This window comes from Marmota flaviventris, chromosome 9 (assembly GCF_047511675.1).
Source record: "Marmota flaviventris isolate mMarFla1 chromosome 9, mMarFla1.hap1, whole genome shotgun sequence".
In the NCBI taxonomy this organism is placed as follows: Eukaryota; Metazoa; Chordata; class Mammalia; order Rodentia; family Sciuridae; genus Marmota; species Marmota flaviventris.
The window spans coordinates 6,577,561-6,595,476 of NC_092506.1; the positions used below are offsets into that span (position 1 = coordinate 6,577,561).

The 17,916-nt window shown below is 55.8% G+C and overlaps 2 protein-coding genes across 3 annotated transcripts; both read right to left on the reverse strand.

The window, feature by feature from the left end:
* Positions 1-455: 455 nt before the first annotated feature.
* Positions 456-7,451, reverse strand: Rab1b (RAB1B, member RAS oncogene family). The gene is made up of 6 exons (XM_027944151.3): positions 7,342-7,451; positions 5,644-5,716; positions 5,281-5,376; positions 5,090-5,185; positions 2,005-2,136; positions 456-1,912 (listed from the first exon to the last, which is right to left on the reverse strand). The coding sequence occupies exons 1-6, from the start codon at positions 7,353-7,355 to the stop codon at positions 1,718-1,720; spliced, it is 606 nt and encodes a 201-aa protein (XP_027799952.1). The 5' UTR covers positions 7,356-7,451; the 3' UTR covers positions 456-1,717.
* Positions 7,452-8,269: 818 nt separating this feature from the next.
* Positions 8,270-17,696, reverse strand: Klc2 (kinesin light chain 2). 2 transcript variants are annotated; one of them, XM_027944408.3, is made up of 16 exons: positions 17,430-17,696; positions 16,484-16,772; positions 14,000-14,230; positions 13,828-13,897; positions 12,952-13,174; positions 12,362-12,449; positions 12,149-12,250; positions 11,889-12,062; positions 11,674-11,773; positions 11,011-11,060; positions 10,847-10,914; positions 10,321-10,429; positions 10,070-10,228; positions 9,871-9,995; positions 9,635-9,692; positions 8,270-9,233 (listed from the first exon to the last, which is right to left on the reverse strand). In XM_027944408.3, the coding sequence occupies exons 2-16, from the start codon at positions 16,709-16,711 to the stop codon at positions 9,150-9,152; spliced, it is 1,869 nt and encodes a 622-aa protein (XP_027800209.1). In that variant the 5' UTR covers positions 16,712-16,772; positions 17,430-17,696; the 3' UTR covers positions 8,270-9,149. The 2 variants fall into 2 exon arrangements, with proteins under 2 accessions (XP_027800209.1, XP_071472137.1); XM_071616036.1 differs by lacking the exon at positions 9,635-9,692.
* Between the last annotated feature and the right edge of the window lie 220 nt (positions 17,697-17,916).

Genomic DNA, 17,916 nt, shown 5'->3' on the forward strand with positions numbered 1-17,916 from the left:
TCCCCTATCCTTGCACAGCGCACTCACTGAGCGCGGGAGCCAAACTGAGGTCCTAAGTGCGAAGGACTCATCCGAGGAACCCAGAGAGGGGGCTGAACCTGGTGCGAGTCAGGTGCGACGGGGTATGTCTGTAGAGTATACTGAGGACCCCTGACCCTGGCTCTGCCCAACTCCATGTTTGAGACAAAAACCCCGTGTGGTGTTGTCGGTGGCTAAAGGTATTTGCTGATGCCGCCTGCCTGCCTCCCAGAATCGTGCTGGGCCCTTGGGGACAGCCCACAGCAGCAAAAGCAGGCAGCTTTCCTGGCCCCAGTATGTGGGTCAAGGTCTTTTGCCAGTAACCCTGGACAGAGAGTTCAAGCTAAGACCCCTGTGTACCTCACCACACCGAGATGCAGTTCCACATCCCATCCCGAGGCAGTCTCCCACGACAGACCACACACAGCCACCACAACTTCCTTGCAAAAACCCTCAGCTCACCCGAGGGCCAGTGAGATTTATTGTTTTTTTTTTTTTTTTTTGTCCTTTTCCATCTTTCCCCAAGTGGCTTTTCCTTGCAAAATGCCTGACATAATACCAGAGGGGAACCTGGGAGTAGGCCTCCCCACCCAAGGGGCAGCTCAGGGATTTAAATACAAGCTGAAGAGGAGGGGATGGCAGGGCACAGTTTGGGTGGGACAGGCAAGAGACAGCACAAGGGACATGGCTTCTTAGGTAGAGACCAGATTTGTTTTCTGCAGGAAGAAGCTGTGCCAGAGGGCAAGGGGGTCAGGATCCTGGGTTTGGAAGGGGTGAACAGAGAGACCCCCAACCCTGGGTTGCACCCATATTTCCCAGAGAAGTAGCAACACAAGATGAGGTTCTGCCCTCTTAGGCTCTGAGGGATGGGAGAATAAGCCTGATGTGCTGCCTCAGGGATAGGGAAAAGGTGCTGGCAGAGTGAGGGTTAAGGCTGGTGCCTGGCCTCTGGCACGGTGGGCCTTCCGCCTCCGCCTGCCACAGGGACAAAGGGGCACGGTGGGCAGGCAGCGCATAGGCCTGCCTCTGGCAGGGCAGGGGGAGGCAGGAGCAGGCTCCCTATGGGCTCAAGACACAGGCCCAGTGCAGCGGCCCACCCACCTGCCCAAGCCGTACTCTATCCCCACTGCAGCTGGACGGCTGGAGCTGTGAGTGTGGGAGGGGTGAAGGGAGGCAGGGAAAGAGTGGGCTGCTGGGCCCCTGTGACCCCCATGCCCATCCTGAGTTCCGGCCCAGGGCTCTGGATCCCAGGTCCTGGATCCCCTGGCCACACTGCTGGCCTCAGGCACTGACTGTAGCCATGGGCAGCAAAGGCCAGGGAAGCCCTCAGCTCTTGGGAAGGTGGGAGAGAAGGAAGAGAAGAGAAACCCAGTGCAGCATACATGGGGGTAGGGAGACAGAGCCTTTGTTCCAAAGGAAGGTGCATGGTGGGGCATCTTTTCAAGGTACCTAGAGGCAGCAGCAGAGCAGCCCCCCACCCCCACCCAAGTCACAGGTCCTGCATGAACTCCCTTGGGGGCCCTGACAGAACTGGGGTCAGGGCAGCAGGCAGATGGACCAGAGGGAGGTGGGGAGCCCAGGACACCCCAAAGCCACAGACTCAAGTGCCCCTGGAGAGGCAGAGGGAGGCACCTCTTGCTCCCTCCAGGGGCATCATCTGGAGAAGGTGCCCCTTCCTGTTCTACCCCAAGTGCCCCTCCTAGCAACAGCCACCACCAGCTGGCTTCACAGGGGTGCTGTCAATCTTGAGGTTGGGCCGTTCGCCCCCCGAGGCTGCGCCTGGCCCCATCCGCTTTTTGATCTCAGCAGCCATGGTCATGAATGCCTGCTCCACATTGGTGGCATTCTTGGCACTTGTCTCCAGGAAGGGGATGCCCAGGGAGTCTGCAAACTCCTGACGAGGGGAGAGAAGAGAGGAGGAGGGGAGAGAAGGGTGAGAGGCAGAAGGCCCCAAACCCCTGGATGGCCTGGCCTGGGCCTGCTCACCTTAGCTGTGGTGTTGTCCACCACCTTTTTGGTGGTGAGGTCACTCTTGTTGCCCACGAGGAGTTTATTGACATTCTCACTGGCATAGCGGTCAATCTCCTGCAGCCACTGCTTCACGTTGGCATAGGATTCCTAGAGGGCCCAGGGTCCAAAGTTATTGATCTCCCAACTCCCACCCCTCTCCAGGCCTGTAAACAAGAATCCTTTCAGGGAGAGATGGGAGCTGTGGGCTCAAGGATCCAGAAAGAAGCCCCCTCTCCTGCTGTTCTCCATCTGGGACCCCAAAATCCAGGCCCAGCACAGCCACGTTGCCTGCCATCTGACTGTGCCTCCAGCAGCTCTCTCTGAGCCACTTCCAGGCCTAACCATATGTGGGAGCCAATGGCAGCAGGACAGAGGCAGGTCAGAGTGAGACAGGTAGATATCTCTTAAAAACCCTTATGGGCTTGGAGCCTAGTGGGAGGTGGAGGTCTTTAAAGGGGAGCCTTTTGAGGGTGCAGAGCTGAACACTTTTCCTATTTCTGCACCAAGATCCTCATCACTGGGCCTTAGACTCTCCGAGCAGCTTGAGACCCACCAAGTCAAAGGGCAGAACTTCTAGGCTAAGTGTTCAAGCTAGAGCTGCTTCTCTTCTTAGGGGACAAAGACAGAACTCATCCCTGGGCCTTCCCTAAGGCATTCAGAGGACAATGGAGGAACAGAACAGGACATACACAATGGCAAGATAGGAATGGAAGGCAGGTGCTGGGGAGCCCCAGGATTGTCTCTTGACTTCAGCCTGTAGGTACCAAATGGCCTTCTGCAGGAAAGGTGCCAGCTATGGAGACAGCATGTGCCAGGTCACAGACCAGGAAGGCATGGTGTCTTTAGGGAGCAAGGAGAAGTGGGATGTTACCAGGACACAGCCCTGAGTTGGGGAGGAGAGGAGCAGGCAGGCCAGAGCTCAAAGGGTGTTAGCCTGGATAAGACTGGGAACACCAGGAGCCAGTGGGGGGTCTCTCGCAGAAGCCGCAGGATCAAACCTGTTCTGGGAAAATGGACCAGACAGGATGTGGAGGCCAGAGAATCAGCAAGAAGACAGAGACCAACTGGAAGGTAGTTGCTATAATTCGGAAAAGATGTGGAGTGCAGTGGGGGAGCACATAGGCCTAGCATCAGGTCATCCTGGGTGAAGCCCTGGCTTAGACATTTACTGTGTGACTTTAGGTATATCACGTGACCTCTGTGAGCCTCAGTTTCTTTTTTTGAATAAATAGTACCTCCCGGCAAGGCTGTTGTTTGCATGAAAGAATGAATACAAGCCTGTCTCATAACAAGTGCTTAATTAGCAAGTAAGGCTATTATCCTCATCACTGCTATTATTATGAGGGGACAAATTTGAAAGACATAATGGTGAGAGAATAAAGGGGCCTTGAGACACACTGGATGGGGGAGGGAAGAGTTTTCTGACAGGGATTCTGTTACAAAGATAAAGATGCAGGAGAGGATTTGGGGAGAGAAGATGAGGCCAATATTGGACATCTGAGTTCTGCAAATATCTGAGGCTGAGGAGAGGTATCAAGGGCAGGAAAGGTTATGCTTAAAGCTAGGAACCCTGGGTGTCAACCTTGGCTTTGCCCTTCCTGACTGGGAGATCAGGGGCAAGTTACTTAACACCTCTCCAAGTGAGTTTCCTCATATGGAAACACAGACTGCACCCTTAAGTTAACTAGGTAAAATAGTGAGATTTGAATTAACACAGACACCAAGTGCCAACAGAAGCACAGACACAAAGGAGGGTATCTACAGTGAAAGCTGAATAGACATCACAGAAGACAAGACAGAAGCCAAATCAAAGAACTGGCCAGAACCATGTAGGATAGTAAGGAGGAAGCCAGGGCCAGAGTCAGAAAGCAGAAAATATGGAATTGGGGGACAATACAGAATAAACCATAAAAAACACTGAAGGGGCTTGAGGTGGAATTCAGTGATATGAGTGTGTGTAAAGCAGAAGGTGGAGCACTATCGATAGTCCACTTTCCAAGAAGAGAGAAGAGAATGGAGTTAAAAGTCACAGGAGGTCAATCAGGGTGAGAAGTGAAACAAGGTCACTGCATTTGGCAGTCAGTCAGGAGGGCCTAGGTCCATCTAGCTTACCCCCCAGCTTGTTGTCCACAATAAGTGGCATGAATCCTCGGTGAGCAGAAAAGCCCTACTGCTCCTCAGAGCAGGGACTCTCTCAGCTCGGCGCTGATGTAAACTCTCATGTCTCCAGGGCCTGGCCCCTATTAAACAACAAGGTTTGGTAGGAAAAAAAAAAGCAGGTGGGATCCAGAGACCAGGCTTTCTGCCTCTGCCACTGTACTAGCTGCAGGGCCCTAAGCGAGATACCTCACCATCCTGAACCCAGGTCCTCATTTGTAAGATGGGAACATGACATAGATCTCTTACTAGCATTAAAAGGCAATATGAAGCCAGACAGTGGCACACTATAGTCTATAGTTCCAGCTACTCAGAAGGCTGAGGCAGGAGGATCACTTGAGCCTAGGAGGTCACAGCCTGGATAACAGAGCAAGACCCCTCCCTTATCAAAAAAAAAAAAAAAGCAACTCTAAGGCTGTGATCGATTCTGTAAAGTAAAAGACATTGTAGGCTTAATTCTGCCTGCTGCCATCCACCTCTACTGCTAGTGACATGTCACTATATTAGACACAGAGTTCCTGGACCTCTGGGCCCTAAGCTTAGAGCTCCCTCGCTTACTTATCTAAGGCCCTTCAATTGTTCCCCCTTCAATTGTTCTTCACATAGGAAGCCATGGGCCCAGCACAGTGGCCAATCAGCTGACTAAACCCCCACAAAATAGGTGACTGGAAGGTCTAGAATGAGGTGGTGGGAGGAAGTGTGAGGCCTGGTTCTGCAAAGACCCTGCAGCAGGGATGTGAGAGGATCATTTTTGTGGCCACTCCACTCCTTGTGAAATAAGTTTGAATATAAATGCTTCCCCTTTCTGGGGAGCATCAGCAAAGAGAAGACAGAAGAATAAAAAACAAGAGTCAAAATCTTAAACCCAAGGAGGCAAAGCTGGGGAGGGTAAGTCTGGGAGTACCTGGTCAGTGACGTCATACACCACGATGATGCCATGAGCCCCCCGATAGTAGCTGGAAGTGATGGTCCGGAATCGTTCCTGACCGGCCGTGTCCCACTACGACATAGTAGGGAGAGGGGCTGGTCAGTCTGAGTCCTCCCCTTCTAAGACACATGCCTCTGTCCCAGGGACCGGGGAGGAACCACACTCACAATCTGAAGTTTGATGGTTTTGCCATCCAGCTCAATGGTTCGGATCTTGAAGTCCACTCCAATGGTGCTGATGTAGCTCTCTGTGTATGTGTCATCCTGGAAGGTTGGGGCCAGTGAAAAGGCCTTGGTGAATGGGCCTTTTCCTATATGGAAATTGTCCCTCCAGCTCTCTGTCCTGGCTGGGCTCCTAGCTGCCAAACTCCTGTTCTGAGCACCCCAACTTGCCAACCATGTGCCCTTGTTCAGTCAGATGCGCTGCACTGCTAGCAGATGCTGCAACCTCATCCTTAGTTCCCTTGTTTCTCCTTGCCCCAGTCCTCAGCCAGGACCCCAGATAGATGGTATGGGAGGCTTCTTACTCACAGCAAACCGCAGGAGCAGGCATGACTTGCCCACGCCCGAGTCACCAATCAAAAGTAGCTTAAACAGGTAGTCACTGGAGAAAAAAGACAGGAAGGTGTGAAGGAAGGCAGGAAACCCAGCTGCCATCATCCTGAAGTCACTATTATAGCATTCCCCCCACACCATAAAGCATGTCTTGATATGGTGCACTATAATGCTCACCAGTTATTAGAATTCAAACACCCCCCGCCCCAAAATAATCTAACCCATACATAGCACCCTCAGCTTGCTAAGTCCCACTTTATGGAAAAGGAAACTGAGACAAAGAGGAACATGACTTGTCAAGAATTGCAATCAGTGACAAAGCTGGCATCCTACCCTGATTCCTGACAAACTGTGGTTCTGTCCACTAGGAGCTATTTAGGGAACCCCCACTGTGCCCTGTGGTATACCCATCTAGGCAGGGAGTCCCCAGAAGTGGAAACTAAGGCCCATCCCAGAACCAAATAAGTGAAAAAGCAATGTAAAGAGCCTGATGTGAAGTCACCAAAAAGAGTTGGTCAACAAGTGGCAATGATAACAGCACTTAGTACTTACTGAGCTGTGACTGGCTCTGTGAAAAGTACTTCAAGTGCATCTCTTGTTAAATCCCTGACAGTCCAAGGAAGTCAGTGTCCTTATTCCCAAACTAATGGGGAAACCAGAGGTCAAAGAAGGGAAGTGACTTGCCCTAAGTTACACAGCTGACAACTCTGAGACTTGAAACCAGGCCTGTCAGACTCCAGTCTCTTTGAGGGCCTGCCGGTTCCCTTCTCTGTTCCCCCTCCTAATTCGGCTCAGAGCTTCACCCTTCCCCAAGGAAATCTGAGGCCTGGAGCTGGAGGAGAAAAAGGAAGTGGCAAAAGAGGAAGAAGATAACTGATACTTGGGGAAAACTAGAAGTGCAGGGCGTGAGATGTGGTCCACCCACCCGCAGGGGGAGGTGACCAAGAAGTGAGGAGTCTAAGGACTACAGAATCCCACTGCAAAGGGAAAAGCAAATCTCACATTCCCCTAAACTTCTCCACAGTTTGACAACGGAGGGAAAAGGTGTGACGGTGGCGCTGGAGGGCTAAGCAAAGGTGAGAGGGCAGGAAAGGACGGACTACCAGGAACAACAGAGCAGCGGGACCCAGACAAGGGCGAGGCGGCAGCTCCGGAGGGGAGGACCTCAAGGGGACGCGAGCCAAGTGGCGCTCCGGGCCTCCCGCGTCAGGTCGGCCCGGGGAACCCGACTCCAGAAGAAAACGAAGGGCAGAAGGATTCACAGCCGGGCCTAAAGCGCCCAAGTCTGAACCAGGGCCCCGGGATTATTCTGACAAGCTGCAAACCACCGGGACTGTAGTCAAGCAGCAGGTGGGGAAACTGAGGCCTGGAGAGACTGGAGCTGCGGAGTCACCTGACCGAGAAGGCCTAGTAGGACCGGTGCCCTCGGCTGCAGGTGCTGCCCCTCAGGGCCACCGCCCTTGGGCTGCGGGTGCCAGGACTCGGGGTGTGGAGCCGGGGTCCTGGGGCCCACGGGGGGAGGGGCAGGACCCGGATGTGGGGGGGGTCAGCGGAAGAGGGACCCGGATGTAGGGGCGCTGCGCCGTCCTGACCCAGGCCAGACACCCCGGTAAGCTTATAGCCCCGTACTCGGGATCGAGGCTGCCCCGGGCGGCGCGGGCGGGGCTCACTCACTATTCGGGGTTCATGGCGGCGGCGGCGGCCCGCTCGGTCGCTCCCAGTCAGCTCTGCTCCGCCTCCCGTTCCAAGATGGTGGCCGCTCCGCCCCAGAGGCCCCGCCCGCGCCGCGCAGGCGCAAACCTTTTCGACTTGGGTTGCGCCGCGCTGCTTCCCGGAACTTGTAGTCTGCCAGAGTGTGCGACTCGCCGCCGCTGCGCAGGCCTAACTCCGAGAGACACAGCAGCCGAGCGCTCCCGTCGCTGCCGGCGCACTGACTTCTGGGGCTCGTGGTTCAGTTCCTGGACGGACCTGGCGGGAGGACCTAGCTCCGAACCCGGCGGCGACTCACTGGTGCACCTCAGTTTTGCACTTTTCACTTGTCTAACGGAGGCAGCCATCCTCACCCTTTTGACTTGCTGGATGTGAGCATTAAATGAGAAGGCGCGTGGTTGCAGCAGGAGCAGTAAAATTTTATTTATCCAGGGTTCTTCGTGTGCTGTACACTTTCAGCCCTACCGAGGCTCTGGAGGAGGTCATCACCCACATTTCTTTCTTTCATGCGGTGCTGGGGATAGAACCCAGGGTCTTGTGCATGATTATGCAAGCACTCTACCCCTAAGCTACATCCCCAGCCCCATAACTCACTTATCATACATGGGAAATCGAGTCCCCGAAAACTCGGATTCAAGATCAAACAGTATTAAGGTGCAAAACTTACCAAAGCTCGAGCTCTTAAGAACCCCAGAGGTAAATGTTTTAGAAATCCCGCACTCGTGGCACCCCCACACAGTTCCGGGGTAGGGGCAGAGTATCTGGGCTCCCGCATCGCAGGACGCACGCGACAGATACAACACACATACACACACACACTCCACTCCACGCGACATCTCCCCCCGCCCCCGATATGCTAGGGACCTCCCCTTTAAAACAAGCTTAGTACAGATTCAAACCGTCTTTATTTCTACAGCAACATCTGAAAATAGCGACCACCTCATCCCTCAACTGGGGAAGTCCCTCCTGCCACCAGGGGCTGTCACCGGCCCTCCCGAGAAGCTGCAGGCGCGGGAGGAGGCGTGGCAGGATGGCTCAACGGGCGGTGCCTGGTCTGGGCCTGGCAGGAGGGGCAGTGCATAAGGCCGGGATGAGGGGCAGGGCCCGGCGGATGGAGGATGGGCTCGGGTTCAGACCCTCAGTCCTGGGGCACCGGGCAAGGCGCGATGGGACGTATCCCTCGGAGGCCAGAAGCGCGAGGAAGTCCAGGAAACCCTATGCGGAGGCGCCGCCCCTAAGAACATGGAGCATGGGAGATACCACCGCGCGGAATGGAGGTGATTAAGGCCTGGGCGGTACCACTGGAGAAGGGCGGGCGAAGGGAAGCCCAGGGAGTACATGGACTGAGGGGTGGGGCGCGGCCAATAACTTATTTCTCTATATACAGAAGCAACGGCCGGTGGGGGCGGGGATCGGGATGGAGGGCAAGAGTGCTGAAGGTTGGGCAGGTGCTTAGTGTTCTCCAGTCCAGGATCTGGGGAGGGCAGGACACCGAGTTATTTTGGAGACTCCAGCCAGCCCTTCCCTCTGGCCTGTATCCTAGGGAAGAGGGGCCCCTGCTGGAAGGAATAAATAAGGGTAGAGCTGGAGCTGGCAGGCCCGGCCTCCAGGGCTCAGGCTGAGATGACAAGGGGAGAGGTTACCCTGAGATTGAACAGAAAAGACGGGGGTTCTTGGGAGAGACAGGCAGGACAAGCAGCAGGCCCATGCGCAGGGCAGGGGGTAGGGGCTATGCCCGGTGGAGGCTCTGATGACTGGCTCCCCCTTCAGGATTAGCCCACCAGGGAGCTTCGACGGGAGAGGTCCATGGAGCTGGAGCTGAGGGTGCGGCTGTCAGAGAGACCTGTACCTCCAGGCTGTGGGCAGAGGGGTAGGTGACTCAGCCTTATGCTGCTGGGATTGTGCTTCCAGGCCCCAAGGGCCTGACCCAGCCATTCCTTTGTAGCAGACACAGCCTGTGTCCCCCAGCTGGGGAGAGGCAGGTCTGGCCCAAGGCCACACCCCAGTGTCTGACACTCCTGTCACTCCACGGTTACTATGTTGGCACTGGCCCTGTACATGTCCACCCCAGGGCAGGGGCTGTGTTCTCATCTGTCTCCCTGCTGTCCAGTCCAAAGCAGGCCTGGGACAGGGACAGAACATTGCTTAATCAAGAGACATGCTCCAGGAGAAGCTGGGCAGGAGCACTTGCAGACTTGGGACCCAGGGCAGGGGCCTGGGCCTCAGCTGCCCAATGCCCAAGACCCTCTGCCCCTACCTGGACTGGCTCTTCCACGCTCTTGTTGAGGAAGTTGAGGGAACTGGCCCGCTTCATTCTGAGGGTAAAAGATGACCGGGATTTGCCCATGGTGGGATTGGTCGGGGAGGAGTCAGGTTGGGGCTGGGAAGGGGGAGGGAAAGCACATTTGGTAGTGGTGGTGCTGCATTTGGATCATGAGCTTATCTGGGGTTGTTGGGTAGTTCTGGAGAGGCTCACCCTGGGTGGGGGTTCACCTGGGGTTAGGGGTCTCCTGGGGGCCACCCCCTTGCAGCTTCTTCACCAGCATCTCACTGCTGCGCCTCAGAGCATCCCGGAGCTTCCCAAAAGAACCACTGCGCCGCAATGAGCCGCTGCCATCCTGTAAGTGACAGGTCAGTCTCTAGGCTACACTGGCTACACAGACTCCCAGGCCACCCCAGTCCCCACACTCACCCCACTCCACTCAGCTGTAGGCCCAGTCTCTTCGAGGTCAGACTCAGACCGAGGCCCAGCACTTCCAGCCACATCTCTGCTGCCACGGCGGTCTCCCCGCCCACCACTGCCATCTTTCAGCAGTTCTACCACTTTAGTCTGGCTTGCAGGGTCCAGGCCCTGAGAAAGGAGCAGGGAGCATAAGGCCCTGATTGGAACACATACAGGGCCTCCTAGATCCCCATCTGCCCTCCATCTGCATGGAGCCCTACCTGCTTGCGGCTGCGGCTGGCACAGTCCTCCAGGGTGTGCGCAGCTTCCAGCTTGCCCTGGCGCCGGTACAGGGCCCCCAAGCTGCGCAGGGTGGTGTTGACTGTGGGGCTGTGGACAGACAACAAAAGAGTTTCAAACTCCATATTTCTCTGACCCAGGGCCTTTCTGGCATCTAGTCCACACTGAGCCCTGAAGAACCACCCAGTCATTGAGAATCTAGCCTCTCCCATCTGTCCAGTCCTGTTCTAGCCCACTGGTATCTCACTTCTTGGGAGAATCACCCCAGGAATGGGGACCTGGCCCAAGGCCCTCATGGGATATTGCCACCAACACCAAAAGGTCTTGGTGCAGGAAGCTTCCTTGGGACAGGTGGCCTGTGACCTAGTACTTGAAAGATGAGCTGGCAGAGGAAAGGTGTGTGTCCTGGGGAGGGGTAAGAGGATAGAGTGTAGAGCCTGGGCCTCACCTCACCCTGGATGCAGTTTTCTGCTATCTGCTCTAATCCCAGCCTACTCCTGCCCTCACCTGTCAACCTTACAGGCTTTGTACCAGCTGCCATACTCCCCATAGGGGGCGCTGTCCCGGCGTTTATCCTGGGGGAAAGTTCAGTCAGTTGGGGAGGTAGGCGAAGGCCCTCCCCTCCGAATATCCCAGTCTTGGGCCTTCCCCAGTCCTGCTCACAGAGCTACCTTGCTCTCCTCCCGTTCCTCAGCATGCATCCAGATGGGCTTATTGTCCCCTGTGGGGAGAAAAGGGATTGTCACCAGCCTGCTGGATTGGATTGGGTTGGACTGGGGTCTGGGGAGAACAGGACTACCCAGGAAGAACAAGGATTCTGCTTTGCTGAATAAATGAACAACAACAACAACAAAAATCATCACTGACTCTCCTCTGGACAGAAATGAGCAGGACACAGGCCTGCATGCAGAGGCTTGTGACTGGGGCAAAGCAAGCGTAGAGGGCAGATCTTTACACAACTAGGACCAGAGCCCAAGACAAGTGGTAGGCCTAAAAGATGGATCAGCTTCTAGGGATCTGGGAGCAGGGAATGGCTGACCACTGGGGGCCAGAAGGTGATTTCTCAGAAGAGGGTACACTTGGGCCAGACCCTCAAGGTGAGTAGGAGTTGCCTGGTGGAGAAAGGGAAGACTGAGCAAAGAGCATGGGGCTTGCCAAAATATGCACAGCTATGGCTATCCAGTTGGTAGGTGTGCTCCATGGGTACCATCCACAGGTGAGGCTGGGCCACCACCCAGACCTTAGGTGTAAGGACTTGCCCAGTAGAGGTAGTATCCGAGGCATTCATGGCTGAGTATGCATGTGCTAGATGAGCTAGAGGCACATGGACTCACCATTGACAGAGCCAAACTCCTTCTCGTGAGCACGGGTGAGGATCTCCTTGTATAGAGTCTCTGCATCCTGGTATTTGCCCTGTTTCAGGTAACAGGAAGCCTGGAGAGGCAGGGCCCCAGGGAATGAGCAGAGTGAAGGGAGCTGGGCTTTCCCTCTTCTTCCTCCCTGTCCCCAACCCTCCATCTCTCCTGCTTAGACTCCAGCCTCAAGGTACCAGGTTGTTCTTGGTCTTGGCCACATTGGGGTCATCAGGCCCAAGGCGGGTAGCATAGATCTCCAGCGCCCTCCGGTAGTAGTATTCCACCTCCTCTGCTTTGCCCTGGTTCTGGCACAGCAAGGCCAGATTGCTGAGCTGCTTGGCTACATCTGGGTGAAACTTACCCAGGACCTGAGGTAAGAGAAGGGGCCAGTGGCTGGGCTAAGGGTGTCTGGCTAGTTCCCTACCTGCCCAGCTCTAACCCTGCTGGCTCCCACCTTTTCCCGGATCTCCAGGGCCCGCTTGCACAGTGGCTCAGCCTCTTTGTACTTGCCCCGCTTGCCATACAGAACTGCCAGGTTGTTCAGTGTTGCAGCCACCTGCAGGGGTAGAACATGGAAGGACCTGACCCTGGGCCTCACTTGGCAGGGACTTGGGGATCTGCAGGAAGTGGAGGACAACCCCCCCCACAACCCATGCCCTTCACTCACAGCTGGGTGGTCCTTCCCCAGTGTCTTCTCCCTAATGGCCAGGGCATCATTGAGCAGGTGGGCAGCCTCCTTGTACTTGTTCTGGTCCCTGGGAGCAGGCAGGAAATGCTTAGGGTTGTCCTCCAGCCAAGGCCTGTCCCCAGGGGCCCATGATCCCTGCAGTCACTGATGTGTGGCATGATACTATGATTCAGTATTGGGAAGCCTGGGCAGCCCCTGCCCTCTAGGCACTTGGGGGCTTTGGCAATTCACTCACAACTCACCAGGGGCCCAAGCTTTCAAATGCACCCTGCTGTCTAGTCCCCAGTGCCCTGGTTTGTGTCACTCTTGTGTTTTGGGCCAACTCATTTTTCATAGAGTCCGTACCCAAGGCTGGGTACCTAAGCTGGACCAACTCCCTGCTTATGCCCAAATCTTTCTTCTCCACTAGATTGAGAGCCCCACTCCATGAAGGCCTTTCTTCTCTCTCAGCTGCCCCTTGAGGCCTAAGTCCTGGTCCCAGCAGGCATTGAGAGTTAGTGACCCAGGGCTGGAGTCGTCAGGAAGGATGCAGGTGCTCCCACGGATGACTGGCAAGAAAGGGCCCTCACCTATAGACCAGTGCTAGGATGTTGAGCATGGTGGCCACATCGGGGTGGTCATGGCCTGATGTCTTCTCCAAGTCCTCCAACGCCTGCTTGCAGAGTGGCACAGCCACCTCATAGCGGCCCTGAGCAGCGTATTGGATCACCAGGTTGTGCAGGGTACGGAGCCGTGCTGGTATTTCATAGCCTCCATGCTGAGCAGCCACATCCCCTCCTCCAGGGCTAGGGGCTGCAGGGCCAAGGGGCAGGTCAGATGTGCCATCTGCCCCTGGGCTGGGCTGGCACATGCCAGCTGTGCATTTTGCCCACCTAACATGTGGCCCTGGGCAAGTCATTCACCTCTGCCTCAGTTTCCCCGTATGTAGAATAGTCATCCCAGAGAAAATGGGTAGGGTCCTAGCTCCAACATTTCAAGCTGTATGTCCTGGAGCAAGTTCCCTAACCTCTGAGACTTAATCTTCCATCTGCAGAGTTAGGCTTCACTGTGTACTCAACATCCTGAGAGAGGCAAGCACAGCCCTGCTGGGCACTATCCTTCCTGTCTCTCCTCTGACCCTCAGAGCAGGCTGTGAGAGGAAAAGGAACTCTCCCAGTGGCCTCAGAGGAGCTAGTGGAGAGTAGGTGGAGTCAGGCCCGGTGGCTCCAGAGCTCTTAACTGTGATGTCTGCTGCTGGCAGAACTTAGAGGGTATTAAGATGCAACAGGGAAGACCTGCCTTTAAAGCACTAGTGTGCTGGGATGTCATTAAAAAAAGGGGAGAAAAAAGGCAAGAAAGAAGATAGCTGCCACCCCTCCCCATTTCCTGTGACTTCTGGGTCCCAAGGCCCAGGAATCAGCCTAACCCTTCCTTGCCCCAACCCAGAGCCAACTGCCCATCTGCACCTGGGCTCTGCTCATCCTCGTTGGGGAACAAGTCATCCAGAGAGTCTTTGGGAACATCCCCCTTCTCCTCCTGGGGAGGAACAAGGGACAAAGTGTCAGGGAGGGAGGCACAGGCAGCCAGTTGTCCCCAGCTGCCTCACCTGCCTGAGTCTCCTCGCTGGTTAGGACTCACATTGGGGGAGGTGTCCTCGTCCAGCTTTCGAATCTGGCTCATGAACAGCAGGTGTTGCTTTTCCTCCTCCAGCTGAGCCACTGCCTGCTCACTGCGTTGCAGCTTCTGCTGCGTCCCTGCCAGCTCCTCGCGCAGCCACTGGTTCTCCTGCACCAGCCGTCGCACTTGAGCCCGAAGCTTCTGCTTTTCTGATTCCACGGCACCCAGGTGGCTGGATAGTGCCAGGATCACCTGTGGTCAGCCAGATGCACATCAGAGCCCAGGCCACCCCCTGGGACTCCTGGGCTTGTGAAGAGCCAGTCCTGGCTCTGCTTGTGAGGAGCTGCAGGGCCTTGGGACTCAAGAGTTTCCCCCAACTCAAGGAAGATTCTCCCCTAGTCCCATAGTCCAAAGCTCAAACCCAGGAGGAGGTCCCTCAGTGCTACCTCTGGGATCCCTGAGATGCTAGACTCTCCTTTGTCTCTAGTGAGAATTGTACTTAACCCTCTGAAAACACAGCCACTCTACTACTGCTTCCTGCCCCAGGACTAGTACTTGCCCAAAGAACTCAGACAAGTGGCTGCCAAGTGATGAAAAGGCCTCATCCCAACTTCTGCTGAAGATCCCTCACAAGCCCTGAGGGTCTGTGGAAGCACAGAGGCAGGTAAGGGAATCCAGAGGCCTCAGCTCCACCTCCCCCCTCTCCCTAACCTCTGATTCCCTTCCTGAGCTTCCAGGCTCTTCCTGCCTTGGGGCCCTGGCATGGGCTCCACTCTCCTTTCTCAATATCTCATGGTCTTCCTCTTCCTGGTCACACTTTCCCTCCACGTGTGGCCTCCTTGCTGTGCTCTCCTGTTCCCCAACTGTGTGAGGCTTACAAGCCACGGGGAGTGGGACCCATGTGGCCATCTCTGCAACTGACAGCCAACTGGGAAAGGAATATGTTGCCCTTGCAGAGGTTAGGCAGTCTGAGATCCTGCTCTTTCTAATAGGTTAGCAAATGTTTAAGTGAAAGGTGTTTTCACAACCACAAGCTTTTAAAAAAATTCCCTAAACAACCTGGAAGTATATATAGCAGAGGCTATGATCTCTATTTTAAAGACAAGAAAACAAGATGATTCAACCTGCCCAGGATTCACACAGCCAGGCAGTGGCTTAGTCAAGATCTGGGGGAAACAAAACCCTTTCCAGAGCCAGGTATGGTGTACACACCTGTAATCCTAGCAACTTGGGAGCTGAGGCAAGAGAACTGCAAGTTCAAGGCCAGCCTGGGTAAAACTTAGCAAGACCCTGTCTCAAAATAAAAATAACTAAGCACTTGGGATGTAGCTCAGTATTAAAGCACCCTGGGTTTAATTGCCAGTACAGGGGTGGGGCTTTCCCAGAGTCTAAGTCCTTGTGAGTCTCAATGCCTTCTGGACATCTCTGTCTGCAAATGGTCTTGACAGCCCAATTTACAAGGGACAAAAGAGAACTCCTGACCCACCCAGGCTGTCTTGTCCCTGAACTTGCTTCTAACACAAATCTGAGTTCTGCTGCCCCCACTCCCTTATTTCATCCCCACATCCTGCTGGACCTACCTCTAGAATATCTAGAAATGGGCTAGTTCTCTCCACCCTTATGGCCATCCCTTTAGTCCAAGTGCCCTCCCTCATTTGAATGTGAGCAGTGGCTTTCCAGCAACATGCTACCTGCTTCCATCTCTGATACCAGGTTTATTCTCCATATCGCAAGGGGAGTTTTTAAAACCTAAGTCTATATTTCTTGCCTGCTTAAAGTCCTTCCTGATTTCCTGAGAATAAAATAAAAACTAACAAGGCCATGAGTGTTTCCTGCCTTCTCCCTTTCTCCTTCCCCATGAAGCTCTAGTCACACAGTTCTCTTACTTCCCTCACAAGATCTTCCCTACCTCAGGACCTTTGTGCATGCAACTTCTCCCCCAACTCCCATTTATGGAGGCTGGTCCATTTCTTCCTTTGGGTCTTGGTTTAAATGTCCTTTCCTCAGAGAAATTATACCTGACCATTAGATAAGACCTCTGATTATAAGCTATCACAAGATCTTGCTCTCTATTCTTTAGAAAATTTATCACAATTTGTTACAATTAACTGTTTTTCTTTTTCTACCAGACTAGGGCAGGAATCTTGTTCTGCCTTGTTGAACCCTGTATCCCTGGCACTGACTTGTTGCCTGGCATATAATAAATCAGATAACTTAAAGTATTCATGTTACAATGAATGGGGGGGGGAGTATTTCCTTAAAGATCTCCTTTCTGTTCTCCTACCCTGTCTCTGGGTGGGAGTGAGGGTGTTCAAGGTCTCCAGGGGCAGGCTGGGGTCTCCAAAGTGCACTTCTTATCTTTAAAAAATATTTATTGCAGTCCTAGCATGGGGCTCAAGGGGCCAGGTGGTTCTCTGCTCAGATACTGTTCCTACATTACCGAGATTCCTCTAGAAAACTCAACCCCTTCCATGACCTCCCACCTCGGCATCCCAGATGACCTACCTGGGCCTCCCCAAGCCCCAGCTCTATGGCCTCCAAGGAGCGGCGAAGGAGGAGGCAGCGTTCCTGAGAGCCTGGCTCGGCCTCGCTGGCCTCATGAGAGGCCAGGGGAGCGAGCAAAGCACGATGCTCCCCACGTAGGGTCTCTAATCCCTGGATGACGGCCTTGGTGCCCAGAACGATCTCATCCTGGCTCAGCTTCTCCTCCCGCGGAAGCACCATCGTGGCCATGGTCGCGCCGCCTGTGATGGCGAGGGGCGGGCAGGCGGGCACCGGGCCTAGGGCCACACCGCTGTCCACCCCAGATTTGGTAAACACCGGCGGTCCCGGGCCGCCTGGGTCCTTGGGGTGTCCGGATCTCCCAGCAGGCCGCCTGCACCGTGCCCGCGCTCGGCCTATAGGGGGCGCGCCAGGCTTGTCTTGGCCAGGCAGACGCAATGCGGTGCGGCCGGTGAGGCTGGACCCCGATTCCGACTCAGACCACCAGCTCTTGGCTGGCTTAGGCCGCCCAGTCTCGGGGCGTTCCCGGAACTCCTTCAATTAGGACACGGATCAGGGAGCCGTACGCGGATCGTAGGGGTTCACCCGGGTGCGGGGAGCCCCGGCCCCTCCGGGCGATCCGGCCCCAGCCCCAGGGATAGCCCCCTCCCCCACAGGCAGCCCGAACTGCGGAGCCCCTCCCCCAGGGCAGATCGTTCCCACGGAGACCCTCCCCGTAGAGAGAACTCAGGTCTCAGGTTTCGGGAATGAGCCTCTAGGCTGCGCCCACGACGACCCCTCCCATAGGCTGGTGGGACGCCCAACAGACCCTCCCTAGAAAAAGCCCAGCTCCCGCCCCCGAGCCCCCAGGACCGCGCCCCCTCCCCGCCGGCTAGCCTGGTCCTCCAGAAGGCCGGGCCCACGACCCCTCCCCTAGGCTGTCCGCAGCCCCTCCCCTTTAGGGCCTGACCGGGTTTCCTGGACCGATCGGCCCGCGCCGATCTGCGCCTCTGGCTCCGCCCGGCTCCGGTTCCGGTTCCGGCTCCGGCTCCCGCCCCGCTTCACCGGGATCCGTGGCCGTGAGCCGATCCCGCTGCCTCCATCCCACCGGCCTTCCCAGCAGTCCCCGCGCCGCCTTAAAGGTGAAGCAGCTACCTCGGCGCGGTCGGAGGGGGCGAAACACACTCCTCCGCGGGCGAGTTGCCTTAAAGGAGCACGCGGGCCAGGCCGGCTCCCAGAGCTGGGCCACCCGGGGGCGGGGCGGGGCCAGCGAGAGGCGGGGCGGGGAGGGGCGGGGCTCGGCTCGCTCACAGCTCGCCTGCGGCGCAGGTTGGCAGCGGCGGTCAACGCTGCTGCTCCTGCCGGAGGTTCCGCGTCTGTGAGGCTGTGAAACGCCGGAGGCAGCGGGTGTGCTCGGGTGGAGGTGCTCGGGAGTTGGTAAACCGAATGCACTTAGC